This window comes from Notamacropus eugenii, chromosome 1 (assembly GCF_028372415.1).
Source record: "Notamacropus eugenii isolate mMacEug1 chromosome 1, mMacEug1.pri_v2, whole genome shotgun sequence".
NCBI lineage: Eukaryota > Metazoa > Chordata > Mammalia > Diprotodontia > Macropodidae > Notamacropus > Notamacropus eugenii.
In genome coordinates this window covers 25,557,725-25,572,913 of record NC_092872.1, presented here as the reverse complement: position 1 = coordinate 25,572,913, position 15,189 = coordinate 25,557,725, and the positions used below count along the sequence as shown (strand labels likewise).

The window sequence follows — 15,189 nt, the reverse complement described above, 5'->3', positions numbered from 1 at the left end:
TTATGTATTCCCACGTTGTTTTTTCTGAAACTGTCCCCTCCATCATTTCTTAGGGCAAATTAATATTTTATTGCATTCATGTACTATATCTTGTTCAGTCATTCTACAATTGATGGGTACCCCATTAGTTTCCAGTTCTTTCTATAAGAAGAACTGCTACAAATATTTTTGTGCCAATGGATCATTTTCCTCTTTTTGAGACACAGGACTCGTAATAGTATCACTGAGTCAAAGGTCTGCACAGGTCTCACTTTTCAGGAATATTCCAAATTGTTTTCCAGAATGGCAGGACAAATCCACAATAGCAGCCACAACTTCACAGCAATGTGTCATTTGCCTTTATTATCAGCTTCAACCTTCTAACATTCCTGAGGTGGAAACACAAAGTTGTTTTAATTTTCGTGTCTGTGCTTGTGATTTGAAGAACTTTCTTCTTATTCCCATTTTAATCCTGCGAATCTTCTTTTGAGAACTTTCTTGTTTATATTCTTGGAGCATTTTTCCACCTGGGAAATATCTTATTCTTATAAATTTGAATCAGTTTCTTTACAGATCTTGGAAATAGACTTTTAGCAGAGAAATGTACTGTATGGATTTCTCCATCAGTTAACTGTTTTCCTTCTAATCACAGCTTCATTGGTTGTATTTGTTACAGAGGTGACTGGGTGGCACAAAGGCTAGAGCACCAGGCCTGGAGTCAGGAAGACCTGGATTAAAATTCAGCCTCAGACACTTACTAGCTGTGTGACCCTGAGCAAGTCACTTAACCCTGTTTCCCTTACTTTCCTCATCTATAAAATGAGCTAGAGAAGGAAATGGAAAACTCCTGTAGTGTCTTTGTCAGCAAAATGACAAAATAGACTCACAAAGAGGCAGACACAAAAGCAATGAGAATTGCCTATTTTCCCTACTATGATCCTCTGCATTCCTTGTTGGTCACATCCACGCTCCCCTGGTTTGCTTATGGTGTGACCTTTTATGTTTGTCATGTATCAGTTTGGAGCTTATTTTGATACATGGTGTTGTTCTAAACCTTATTGCAGCCAGACTATTTTCAAGTTTTCCCGGCAGTTTTGGTCAAATAGTGTGTCCTTTCCCCAGTACCTGGAGTCTGGGTTTACTAAGCATTAGATGAATAGTTCATTTGCTTCTGTATGTTACAGTCCTAATTTCTTCTACTGCTTAACCTCTTTATTTCTTAACCAGTACCAAACTGTTTTCATGAGTACTACTTTCTAGTATAATTTGAGATCTGTTTCTGCCAGGTGCCTTTCCTTTCCTTTCCTTTCCATTATTTCCCTTGAAATTCTTGACCTTAACAGATGAATTCTGTTACTATTTTTTCTAGCTCTATAATGTAAACCTTTGGTTGTATGATTGGTATGATACTGAATAAATTAATTTAGATAATATTATAATTTTCATTATATTGGCCTTGTCTACCCGTGAACAATGAATGTTTCTCCAGTTACTTAGGTAAGGGTTTATTTCCATAAAGTGTTTTGTAGTTGATTTCCTACAGTTCCTCTGTATATCTTGGTAGATAGACTATCCCATATTTTATTGCTTCTCTTTCTATCACTTCTTGTTGGATTTTGTTGTCTATATTCAGAAATGCTTATAATTTATGTGCATTTATTCTGTATTTTGCTCCTTTGCTAAAATTATTGTTTTGATTAATTTTAGTTGGTTCTTTGATCTTTTAAGTAAAGCATCATATCCTTGGCAAAAGTAATCATTTTATTTCCTCTTTGGCTATGCTTATTACTTTCACTTCCTTTTCTTGTTTTGTTACTAGATTTTCTAAAATAAAGGATATCCTTACTTTACCCCTGATCTTATTTCAAAAGGTCTCTGGTTTATCCCCATTACATATAACATTGATTTTTACCTTTAGATAAATACTACTTATCCTGTTAAGGTGAGATCCATTTTTTTCAATGTTTTAGTGTTTTAAATAGAAATAGTTGTATTTTCTCAAAAGCCTCTTCTGCATCTATCAATATAATCGTATGATTTTTTCTGGTTTTGTTGTTAATATGAACTATTATTTTCATAATTTTCCCAATATTGAACTAACTCTACTCTAATCCTGATATAAATAAAACCTGGTAATGGTATATAATCCTTTTGATGTGTTCTATATACTCTTTGCTTATATTTTATGTGAAATTTTTGCATCCATGTTCATTAAGGAAATTGGTCTATACTTTTCTTTCTCTGTTATAACTGTCCCTGGTTTAAATCAGGGCCATTTTTTTGTATCTTAGAAATAATTCAGTAGAATCAGTTTAATACTTATAAACAATTCAAGAACTATGTGATTCTTAGCATCCCAAAGATGTATGCTTAGATTTAAGGTTAGCTTTTCCCATAAAAATTATAATTCTAAATTTTGGGAAAGGTAATAATATATGTTAGGGAAAAATATAACACATCTTCATGTCAATAATATGCATTTTATTACACTGGAAATTACATAGGCAGTATAGTTTATTTTCAAATTCAATGAGGGATTAACCTTAATGAGCTGGGAATGTTGTACTAAAGAGTAAGAAAATCAGTTTAAAGCATATATGATTATTTTTGTAATATATTTTCCTCATATCATTTTATTCTTATTTTACCTTTATTAATTGAAGCATGTAAAATGTTATTCATCAAATAAAGTTACTTTTTAATTTTAAGAAGTGAAGCAAATTATGTAGGCTAGAACAGATAAACATAGATCATAAGTTAATTTGGAGCAGATGTCATGTACTATTGTATCATCTGACTAGTGAAATTTAAGGAAAGTTTATAATTAAAATAGCATCAGAAACAATTAAATCCCCTGATTTGATAATGAACCTCAGGCAAAAAAAAATTGCATTTACTTTTTATATTTCATCTACTCAGAAAAATGCATTCACCCTAATTTAGGTACTAATTCTTAAAGTATAAAGAGACCATTGTATAAAATGAAGCCATTTATTTCATATTGTGGAGTCACTAGATATGTAAGATTCAGCATCTAGTACTATCTTACTTAAATTCCATAAGAAAGCTGAGCAAATCCCTTCTTTGCTTCAGCTTTTCCTTATAAGAAATGTTGGTCACTCTAGTTCTACCTACTTTTTAAGGACACGAGACAACACGTATCATTGTACTAAGTGGTGTAGTGACAAGAGCCCTGCATTTGGAGTCCAAGGACTTCCCAACTCACTCCTGACCTTTCAGGACCTCAGTTTTGCCAGATGTCAAAGGAAGACGGTCAACTAGATGATCCTGAGATCCCTTCCAGTTCCAAATCCTCTATATCCTGTTGTCCCTTCACTGAAACTCCTTAACTGACAGTTTTGTTGGAGGCAGCTTGTATCAGCCCCAGAAATGAGATCATTCGACAAGCTAGAGAACTGAAATGTATTGCCATGCATTTCTCTAGAAGCTTTAACATTTTTTATAGAATTCCTTATAAGTATTAACTCATTATTTCCTTAGTGGCAAGTTTCAGAGAAGAGAGGAAAACCTACTATGTCCTAAGAAGAATCATTTCCGTTGGCCAATGATAAGAACAAGAGTGTCCCTGAGAGGAGGGGAAGGGAAAGGAATTGCAAGGGAAATTCCAGTCTTTGTGGAATTAGAAGTTCTTTAAACAACTCTGTAAGGCACAGAGGACTAAATTTTGATTAATTTCCAAGAAGGTATATAAATTACAAAGCCCATCAAAACCTTACTCTTCAGTGTATAAACTCAGCAGCCTGCAACATGTCTATTATACTTTGATACTCCAAACAAACTTTTCTTCTAACATCCTAATCAATGGATATATTTTCCTCATTTTTTTGTACACCAAAGTTTCACTGTACAACTGTTGAGATCTTTCCCTATAACACAGGGAAGTGTATCGATAGTTGTCTCTCCTTCTTATATGAGTGATGAACTAACAGCGTTACTTTCACAGGCCTGTGGGCCCTGGAGATGACTATAACCTGTTATTGATCAGCTGATTGAAGATTAATGGCTAAGCTTCTTGTCTTGCAGATTACATCATTAACATGGTCAGTAAACCATGAATTGTTCAATAAGGCGTTTATCTTTTTTCATTTTACTTCTGCTCTTTTATCATTTTTATTATAAAGGACAAAATTACCCACACTAACAAGAAAAATCAGTTTTAAAGAGATCAGAGGAAGGTGAAGTAATATGTGCAAAGTTGTCAGAAATAACTGAATGAAATCTGATAGTTTGATATTTAGTTTGCTTTTTTAACTGAAGAAAATGTAGAATTTTGACAATCATTTTTCTTTCTCTGTTTCTCTTCCAGTTTCCATTTGCTGCATGTTTATTAGAAGCAATAATGGAAAAAATAAATGAGAAGAAGAAACTAGTTGAAGATTATATTAAATTTGTGAAAGCTGTTGGATGATATTGCAATGGACTGTTTTTCAAAATACAAAAAGTATTTTTATGTGGTATGATTGGAAAAACATGAATTGTAATCTGATACAGTAACTATTCCAACTATCAATAGTCAGGTTCAATACAAAAAATGGGAATCTGTGAAACTAATTAATTGTCATACAAGTGAAATTAATTAGGTGCATAGCCATTTAAAAGGAAATAGTGTAGCATTTGATTGTTGAATACAAATATTGCCATAAATCAATGCAGACTTAAAAATGATTTTCCTTCCAGTGCATTAGAAATCTGAACAAGCTGAGAACACACAAACTGACACAGAGGAACCAGCAGATACTCGGGATCTATAATGTTGAGGTTTTAGGAAGAAAAAATAGTGAGAATTTTTTTCTCTTAACAAGGCTGCAAGATATATTGTTTTTCATAGAAGTTAGTGGATAATTTGCTTTGTAAACAAATACATAATGAAGCATCATAAGTTAAGGATAAGCTGTTAATAAAGTAATAAATTGTATGGTCCAATTGTATTTGTATTCATTGAATCACATAGGAAGTACTTTATTCTAGCAGTATGTTGCAAAAATAAAAATAGTATTTTCCTTTTTAGCCAGAATTTTGTGTGGTCATATAAATTATCATGGGACCACAAGCCCAGGATGTACAATGCCTACAAAAATCAAGTTGTGAACAAATATTTTGAAGAAAAACAAAATTTCAATCCTTAATAGTAATAATGTTAACAATGAAGTATTATATTATTGAAGTGACAAAACTCAGTCACCAAAGACTTACCATGTTTGTCATGTTGGAAGGATGGTGAAAGATCTATAAGAGTGAGCCCCAGTAGCGCCTAACCTTTAGCTCGGTATTGACTGCTGCTGTTCCCTTGAGAACACGGCATTTACCTTTACCCCTTTTGGTTAGGAGGCTGTTATGAAAATAAAATGAGATTAGAGGTGTCCAGGTAATTTGAAAATTTTAAAGAATGATGAAATTAGAGCACACTTATTATTTGGAGGGCAACATAGACACGACCTGTAGCCACAGAACGCCAAGATGCCTTGTCTTTAAGAAGATGTCTGACTGTCTTCAATTGTGTTATTGTCACCACTCATGAATTTAAACTCCCATTTTTCATTTGCCTTATTTAAAACTCTCATTTTAGTTTCTGAAGTACATAATGAAAATTTCTCAAATCCTGTCAGACATACACAGATCATAGTCTCTTCCTCTTCTTTTATCATACTCACAAAAAAGGTAACCTTCTGCCCACCTGTTAATAAGCAGAAAATCAGAAGTTGGAGAATTTCACTTTAACAGATTTTTAGGCTTGTAACAGGGAGGCAGAGGACAAAGGTGCCTGTACTTAACCTCCATGGCACGAGACACCCCAAATCTAAGTACATGCCTTCCCCCTCAAATTACTTCTCATTTTGATTTCCCCATCACTGTTAATGATACTATTTTCCTATTTTCCAGGCTCAAAACCTCAAAGCCATATTTAGCTCCTCCCTTTCCCTTGCACCCCACATGAGATTTGCCCATTCTATTTCTCTTTTATCTTTGTACCACTTTAGTCCAAGCTATTACTGTCTCTTATCCAAACCATTAAAATAGTGTTCTAGATATTTCCCTACCATAAGCTTCTCCCCTAACACCAATTCTCTTCTGTGCAACCATGGCAGGGCGAAGCTGCCTCAGCTTCCCAGACACAGTTACGTTCTATCGCAGCAACAAACCTTTATAAATTATCTGTTATGTGCAAAACACTGTTCTAGCTGATGGGGTTACAAAGAAAGAAAAAGAGAGCCCGTGCTCTCCAGGACTGCCCTTTGTACCGGAAATATACAACATGTTCTCAAGTAAGTAACTAGAAGGTGATCTGAGCAGGAAGAGAGTACACAACTGAGAGACTAAGGAAGGATTCATGAAGTCAACCAACACCTGAGCTAAGCTTTGGAGGAAGACAGTGGGTCTAAAAAAAGCTGTTGAGCAGGGAGGACATTCTAGGCATGAAAGACAATTTATGTTACAGCTGAGAGATGGATGATAAAACACTAAGTTCTGGAATAGCCAGGAGGTAAAATTAATAACATTTAAAAACCAACTGATGGAGTGCAATTAGGCTGAGGAAGTGGGAAGATCCAAGGATGACTCCAAGGTTGTGATACTAAGTGGGTGAGAACATGATGTGCCCCTAAAAGAAATATACCAAGGATTGGCAAAATGCATAATTCCCCCAAAGATAAATGGTCAGAGAAAATGAAAAGTTTTTCAAAGCAAAATTACTATAAATGATTACATGAAACCATGTTCCAGGTAACTAACGGTGAAAGAAATGCAAATTAAACAACTTTGATGTTTCACCTCACAGCATGAAAATTGGCAAAGATTAAAAAAAAGAAAGAAGCAGTTAATTTTGGAAGGGTCATAGAAACACATGCCTACTGCTATACTATTGGTTGAACTATGAAGTAGTAATAACCATTCCAGATATCAATTTGAAATTAATCAGAAAAAGTGATTATCCTGTTAATATCCTTTGATCCAGCTCCTTCACTGTTGGGAATCCTATCATGTGTCATGGCACGCTGACTACAGTATAAATGAGGGAACCACTAGAATGAAGTTAACTCTAAGTAATGAAAAAACCAGTGATGGTCTCAGTGAAGAGATAATGAAACATTGCTGTTTCTCCACAACAAGGAGGTGGGATATTACTCGAATATAATATATACATTGGCAGACAAGATTGCTACACTGGCTATTTTTGTTACTTTGTTTTTCTTAATCATGAAGGAAGATTCGATCTGAAGGGAGTGAAAAGTAATTGTGATTTAAAGATAAAAGGCTTTATTTTTTTTTCCAAAAGAATTAGGAAAATTTGGAGGAACAGGTTTAGTGGGAAAATGATCAGTTCCATTGTAAATATACCGAGTTTTAGATTCCCATGTAATGTCTAGATGGAGATGTCTCCCTAGTTATGAGGGAAGATGGCACTAGGATTCAGGAACGATGGGTGAATGTATAGGTTTTCAAACCATCTGCACAGAGGTGATCATAAATCAAATAGATAATTACCAAAGTAGAAAATAAAGCAAGGAGTGAAGAGGGCCCAAGACTACGCCTGGGAGAACACCCATATTTAAAGTTCAGGAGGTGGATGATAAACCAACAAAGGAGATGGACTAAGTTGTCATACATGTAGAGGACCAAGAGAAAGAAAAATCATAGAAGTCAAGGGAAGAGAGAGTATCCAGCAGGAAGGGGTAGTCTGCAGTATCCAAATCTACAAAAGGATCCAGAAAGGCTCTGGGCTTAGAAAAGACAATTAATTAAGTTCAGTAATTGAGATGGACCAGTAAAAACCAGGACAGCCTGCTCTGCCCCAATCTCCTTACCAATTCAGGTATACCACTGACCTCACTGTCCTATAAGAAAAAGAAACATAGAGGAAAATTTCTTAAATCACCTGGAAAAGGGTTGTTGTATTATGTAAGAAGTTTTGCTATGTATGTTATAAACCTCCTCGCAGATGTGATTGACTGAAGATACAGAAGATATTTTCTGAAATCATCAATATGAAAATGTCTTTTGCTTGATTATGCATCTTTGTTACAAAGATTTTTATTTTATTTGTCTTTTTAAAATTTTCTTTCTTGGTAGTGGGAGGAAGAAGGGGCAGAAGGGTAGCATAGCCAAAAAAAGAGCAATGCAAGTATTTTTAAATGTATAGAAGGTAGCAGAAGAAAGACCAAGTAGATTCACAGATAAGCAGTCTGGCTTTGAAAGTTACATGTTGAATTTATTACATGCTTTTAAAGAAAGCAAGCTGTATGTAGTAGAAATTTGTCATTTCATATACGTTCCTCTTTTTTATTCTACTGTGTATGTGGAAATGCCCATTTTATTTAGGTTTTATTAAGTTTATAATTGTTTTATAGTCTTGTTAGCCTTTTGCCCTGAAGTCTTAAAGCCTGCACTAATGCTAACCTGATATATTATCTCTCTCAAACATGAGCAGCCTAAACAATCTACCTACCTACTTGAGTGAAGAGGACCAGGGTTACTGCCTTCTCCATAGCCTGCCTCGTGTTTCACATGTAAAGTAGGCCCATAAAGCCTAGAGAGAACACCAGCTGCCTTCTGCCTTCCACCTTCCTTGGCTTCCTCCAAGTCACAGCTAAAATCCCACCTTCTACAGGAAGTTTTTCCTGATTTAATTCTAATGCCTTCCTTCTGTTGATTAGCTCCAGTTCATACTGGAGGTATTTTGTTTATACATGGTGGTTTGCATATGGTCTTCCCCATTGGGCTATGAGCTTCCTGAAAGCAGGGACTAATTTTTATCTTTCTTGTATCCTCAGCTCTCATCACAGAGCTTGACACTTGGTCTGTGTTTAACAAATGTTTATTGACTATTAACTAATACCCCCTTCAGCAGTAGGGTTACTGGTCTCAGATTAACTCATTATCACATTCTCCACAGCAACCACTTCAGGTTTCTTCCCCCTCACAGTCCCCTAATGTTAACCCCATTGTCATTTCCCAGGAGGTTATGTGAGATCCTAGTTTACATTAAGATCAAGACTATTCATCTATGCTTCACATGCTAGTAGTGCCTTCCCTCTATCAATTACCTCCAGCTTATGTGGAGTATGTATGAACATGTATATGTGTATATGTATGTTTGTATATATATATATATATATGTGTGTGTGTGTGTGTGTGTGTGTGTGCATATATATGTATATTCAACAAGAGAGATATAAAAGATGACTTGAATGTGAAACAGCATTGAAACAACAAGCACGATAGATATATGCTTTGTTGGTGTTTTCATATTGTCTGGTCCATTAGACTGTGAGTCCCTCCTTGAGAGGGACTGTCTTTTGTCTCTTTTACCTTTCAGTGTTTAGCACAGGACCTGGCACAAGGTAGGCATTTAAGAAATGCTTTTTGAGTGACTGATCCCCTCTTTCAGTCCTCTCTCTAGTCTCAGTCTCCTGGCCAAGGCTAACCTCTCCATTTATTCCTTGAGACAGTCCCCCTTCGTAGGATTTTGACCAATCTATAACATCCAATTCAAATCTAGAATCAAATAGGTACAATAACAATAACATTTTTATATTCAATCAGTCAGTAGACATCTATTAAGCACTTACTAAGTACTGGGCATCCTGCTAAATGCTGAGCGTACTAAGAAAAGCAAAAACAGTCCCTGCCCTGAAGGAGTTGACATTCTAATGGGAAAAACACCATGTAAATAATTATTAGTAGGTACATAAAAGATAGATACAGAGTAGATGGAAGGAAGATAATTTCATAGGGAAAGTCACCAGCAGCTAAGAGGATGGAGCTGGCTTCCTATGAAAGGTAGGATTTGAGCTGAGTCTTGAAGAAAGATCCACTTTATCCTAAGAGGTGAAGGTGAGGAGGGAAAGCATTCAAGGCATGAGAGAGAGCCATTACAAAGGCACCAAGAATGTTGTGAGCAAGGCACGGGGGCTGGTAGAACCAGATGCTAGTATGCAGCAGAGAAGAAGGTAAAAGACCAAAAGGGAGGAAGGGGCCAGATTATGTTAAGCAGAGGACTTTGTATTTGATTCTGGAAGTATTAGGCAGCCAATAGAGTTTACTGAATAGGGGAGTGACGCATGTGATTTACATTTTTAAGAAAATCCTTTGGTAACTAAATGAAGAACAGTGGGGAGATACTTGAGGCAGTAAGACCACTTAGAAGGCTACTGCAGTCATCCAGGTGAGAGATGATGAGGGGACAAACCCAAGTGATGTCTGGTACTAATGTGTGAGTGGAGAGAAGAGGACATTTATAATAGATATTGAAAAGATAGAAACAAGGTTCAGCAATGGATTGGGTATGTGAGGTAAGTGAAAGTCAAGAATAATACCTATTTTGTGAAACTAGGTGACTGGGAAAATTGTGGTGCCCTTAGAAATACTAGAGAACTTAGGAAGAGGGAAGGGTTGGTTTGAGGTACAAGGAGAAGATAATGAGCTCTGTTTTGAATGTATAGAGTTTGAGGTACCTTTGGGTCAACCTTTTAAACTATCCAAAAGGCAGTAGGCCCAAAGGCAAGACTGGAGTTCAGGACAGAGACTAGGCCTGGTTATATAAACTTAGGAATCCTCTTCATAGAGATGATTATTAAATCCACCATAATTGATAAGATCAATAAGTAAAATTGCATAAAGAGAAAAAGAGAAGGCCTAGGACAAATCCTTAAGTGACACTTATACTTAGTGGCATTATGGAGGGTGGGATTGAGGAGAACAGGAATAAGTCATGAAAGTTAGAAAAGAGGTGTATGACTTGTTCTTCAGCAGCAAAAGGTTTACAATCACTGAAATGGGGGAGAATAAGGGAATAAGAGTTTGCTAACCCATTAAGAAATTCATTTAAACAGACTCATCGATTGCAGAGTTCCTTGAGGGAAGTTCACAGACTGCAGGAAGGTAACAGGATCTTGTCTAGGGCAGGCACATAGTGGAAAACACTGGGATAGTGGGCAGCGAATCCACAAAGCAAGTGGCAACATCTCGTGCTGAAGTGACAAGCTGGGGCCATGTTTGGGAGAAGACTTTGAGGCAGGGACCAAAGGCAGGCAGGGAGTATGAATGGAAGATTCTTTTCCCAGGAGCCAGCTGCCTGCACATTGATGCTGGAGAAGGGTCGAGTACTAACAGCAAAAAAAGCCCTCGGGTAGGGCCAACCAAAGCAGGGAGGGAGCTGGCAGGGTCTTGCTGGGGTCAGGTTTTAAGTGTGCTAAGTGCTTTACATAGTTGTCATATCTAATATCATATGATTCTCTCTGCATAGTCGCTCATATTCCCCTCATTTTATAGACAAGGACACCTAAACTGCAGTTACCTGACTTGCCCAGGAGCCACAAATCAAATAACAAAAGTATTTAATTGGCACAAAACAGCAAAGTAAATAAGGGGTAAATGTCAAGCAAATAGGGTCATTCTCTGCCTCACCCACCCATTCAAAGATAATCACAAGATGCCAGCAGAAGGGCTTAAGGATTCTTCCCTAAATAAATCCCTATGAGACTCCTTACAGGTCTAGCTCCAAGCAGTTCCATGTGCCCCAGGAACACCTTGGCATGATCAATGAACCCTTTGCCACTGCTATTCCACCCCATTTCTGCCACTGCCAAGCCTCAGAAGCTCACTGCTCTGCTCCCTCTGCTGCTCCATTAAGACAAACGCTATCTGCCATGCTGCTGCTACTGCTGGAATTCACCGTAGCTTTCCATTGCTACTGCTCCCACTGCTCCTGCCCTCACTTCCCTCTTTAATGTCATCATATCCCTCTTAAAGAATGAGATGCCTGGGTCAATATATCTGGTCTAACCAACACATTTTCAGTTCTTTGCTAAGTAAGACTCCATCCCTGGCCAGGAACCTATCATTCGTATGTTAAGTTAAATTCCATTTTAATATAGGATCTTTCCTTCCCAAATGTGCTTATCTCTTCTTGAACTGCAGCAGTAATGAAAACACTACTTGTATACTTCTCCCCCCCAAGGCTTAGTTCTTTGCTCAAGATTTTGTAGTAGTTAACAATGCTTTCTGGAGAAATGCAAATTAAATTAACTCTGAGGTATCACATCACACCTACCAGATGATAAATGTTGGAAAAGATGTGGGAAAATGAGAACATTAATGCATTGTTGGTGGATTTGTGAACTGATCCAACAATTCTGGAGAGCAATTTGGAACTATGCCCAAAGGGCTATAAAACTGTGCATAACCTTTGATCTAGCAATACCACTGCTAGGTCTGTATCCCAAAGAGATCACCAAAAAGGGAAAAGGACCCATGTGAACAACAATATTTATAGCAGCTCTTTTTGGGGTGGCCAACAATTAGAAATTGAGGGGATGCCCATCAGTTGGGAAATGGCTGAACAAGTGGTGGTATATGGATGTAATAGAATATTATTTTTCAAAAGTCAGATCTGCCACTGTTATTTCTCATAGAATTGTTTTGATAACTAAAATAATGAATTCACCCAAAGTTATGATGATGCCTGTAATTATTCAAATCTGTTTTTATTTTCCACGTTGATTACTTTCAGCGTCAAGTATACAAAATGTGGATGTCACATTCAAATTCTTTTCAAAAGCATTTTCTTTCATAAAAAGTCCTTGTCTTATATTCTAATGAATGGCTTTAGAAGCTAATTCAATGCTCATGGTTTCCCCCCTTAATCTAAAAAAAAGCTTTCCCAGTATGTAGAACATATGGCTTTGAGATTTCCAATGAGCTCTCACTTCCATTTTTCCTAGATGAGGCAATGTTTGAAGCATGTCTACTATTTCCCTCCTGAAAACAGACATTTTAAAAGTTCATTTAAACTATATCCAAAATTTGATTTTCTACCAGATTATGAGAATTCCTATAGAGAATGATAAATGTTAACAGAGCAACTCTTATTTTAGAGATATGGTTTAATCACAGTCATACTGGCTTAATCACCAATTTCTCTACCCCATAATCTAATTTTCCACTAGTCTCCATGAACCTCAGTTTCCTTATCTGTAAAATGAGGAAGATGAACTAGTTGCCTCTGTCTTTTCTTGCAGTGCAATATGGCAGAAATACTACTGGTCTTGTAGTCAGAAGTACGGCTTCTGGTGCTTAATAGCTGTGACTAAGAGTCTCTGAGACTTTCTTTTTCTGTAAAGTGGAAATAATGATAGCGGTTGTGTATAACTAAAAGTCATATCAGGAAGATCAAGTGAGATAATGTATGTAAAGTACTTGATGACTGTTATAAGAAAGTCAACTATTATTACAAGGTGGGTGGTAGATATGGAAGTGTGGTGGAAGAAAAGAATGATGTAGAATCAGAATGAAGTTTTCCATCTAGACTCTAACATTGAATAGTTGCTAGGTACCATGGATAAATCTCTTCATCTTTCTGAGTCTAGGCATAGTTCCTTTATCTGTAGTGGACAGAACATGTAGTGATTCTTGAAGTCAAAACGTTCTGACTTTGAATCCTTAGATACCAGCTTTGTGTCCTGGGTAAGTCACTTAACCTTAGTCTACCTCAGTTTTCTGAATCATAAAATGTGAATAATACTAGTACCTAATTCTCAGGGTTGTTGTGAGGATCAAATGAGTTAATATATATATAAATCACTTTGAAAACCTTATAGCACTATAGAAATACATGTTACTGTGCTAGTTATTGGTGAAATGGGAATTATCATAGTAATATACCTCACAGAGCTGTTATAAGAAAAGTGCTTTGGAAACCTCAACCAAATTGGGAGTTATTGCTTCTAATGATGACGATGATGATAAACTAGCCCAGATAGCACCTTACAAGTATTCTGTTTCACCGTCACAATATCCGTGGGACACAAGGGCTACTATTATCCCAGTTTTACAGATGAAGAAACTGAGGGAGGCAGAGTGACTTGCCCAGGGTCATACAATTAGTATGTGTCTGAATCTGGATTTGAACTCAGGTCTTCCTAACTTCAAATTGAGATATCTCCCTTCGTAAAATCATTTATAATAGTAGAGATACACTTCTGGTACCAAGATAATGGAATAAGGGAGGAACAACCCTCTGAAGCCCTCCAAGTAACCATAAAATTGTCTCACAATTGATCTAGAGAGGAGGAGGGTAGCCTACCAGCATGACAGGAAAGGTTTGACTCACTGAGGTGGAAAAGGAGCAAGGTCCAAGAGCAGCAGCAACAGCCAGGCTCACACAGGGGGTCTTCTGTAAGGCTCTAAGCCTGGAGCAGCCTATCAGCAAGACCCCACATTCCTACAAGCCAGCAAATCCCTAGGCAAGGAAGCAGTCTCCTTACACAGCAAGGTCCCAGCCCAGTGGCTCCAACCCCCAGCACAAACCACCAGATCGATCTTCATCCCATTTCTGATCTGCACTGAAGCCCCACCTGGGGGTTAGGCAAGAGCAAAACCTCATCCCTGGGGCCTGCCAGCTGAGAGACCCTGTTTGCAAAGCAACCCAGCAGCAAGAGCAGGTCAGCAGCTAAGCCACACTCCCAGTACAAGCCAGAAGGGAAGCCTACCTTCCAGAGAAAGCAAGCAGCTCACGAAGCCCTGAAGCCCAGTGAGATGCAGATGAACACAAAAAGCTTGAAGCAGTGAAGGACCAGAGCCCACCTCTCACATAAAAACAACAAATCACTAAAAAAAAAGAGGCAGAAAAATGAGCGATAAAACCAAAACCAAAAATGGAGCTTGACTACAAAAAGTTACTATAGTGTTAGGGAGGAGGATGGCATATGAACAGTAGTATCAAAATGGCTACATGTGAAACCTCAAAGAAAAATGTAACTTGGTCACAGGCCCCAAAAGAATTCCTAGAAGATCTTAAAGGGCTTTTAAAAAGCAAATTAGAGAAGCAGAACAAAAATTTGGAAAAGAAATGAGAATAAACTGAATCATGAAAAAAGAATTAATAACTTGGGAAAAGATGTACAAAAATTTTCTGAGGAAAATAACTCCCTAAAAAATAGAATTGGTCAAATGGGAAAAAAAGTACGAGCTCACTGAAGAAAGTAATTCCTTAAAAATTAGAATTGAACAAGTAGAAACAAATGATTCTATGAGATAACAAGATACGATGTAAAATTTAAAAAGTAAAAATAAAAATAAATAAAAAGTAGAAAGGTAAAAAAGAAACAAGAGAAAAACATAAGAAATTTAATAAGGTAAAACTGTTTATATTTCTATATGGCAAGATAATTTTCATAACTCTTAATAACTTTA

The 15,189-nt window shown here is 36.8% G+C and overlaps 1 protein-coding gene across 1 annotated transcript in view; it reads left to right on the top strand.

The window, feature by feature from the left end:
- Nucleotides 1-4,923, top strand: part of CNTLN (centlein) — a 438,525-nt gene extending 433,602 nt beyond the window's left edge. The window contains exon 26 of the mRNA XM_072600808.1: nucleotides 4,307-4,923. Within this exon, the coding sequence (XP_072456909.1) occupies nucleotides 4,307-4,408 (102 nt within the window). The 3' untranslated portion in view covers nucleotides 4,409-4,923. The remainder of the gene's footprint in view (nucleotides 1-4,306) is intronic.
- Nucleotides 4,924-15,189: the final 10,266 nt, after the last annotated feature.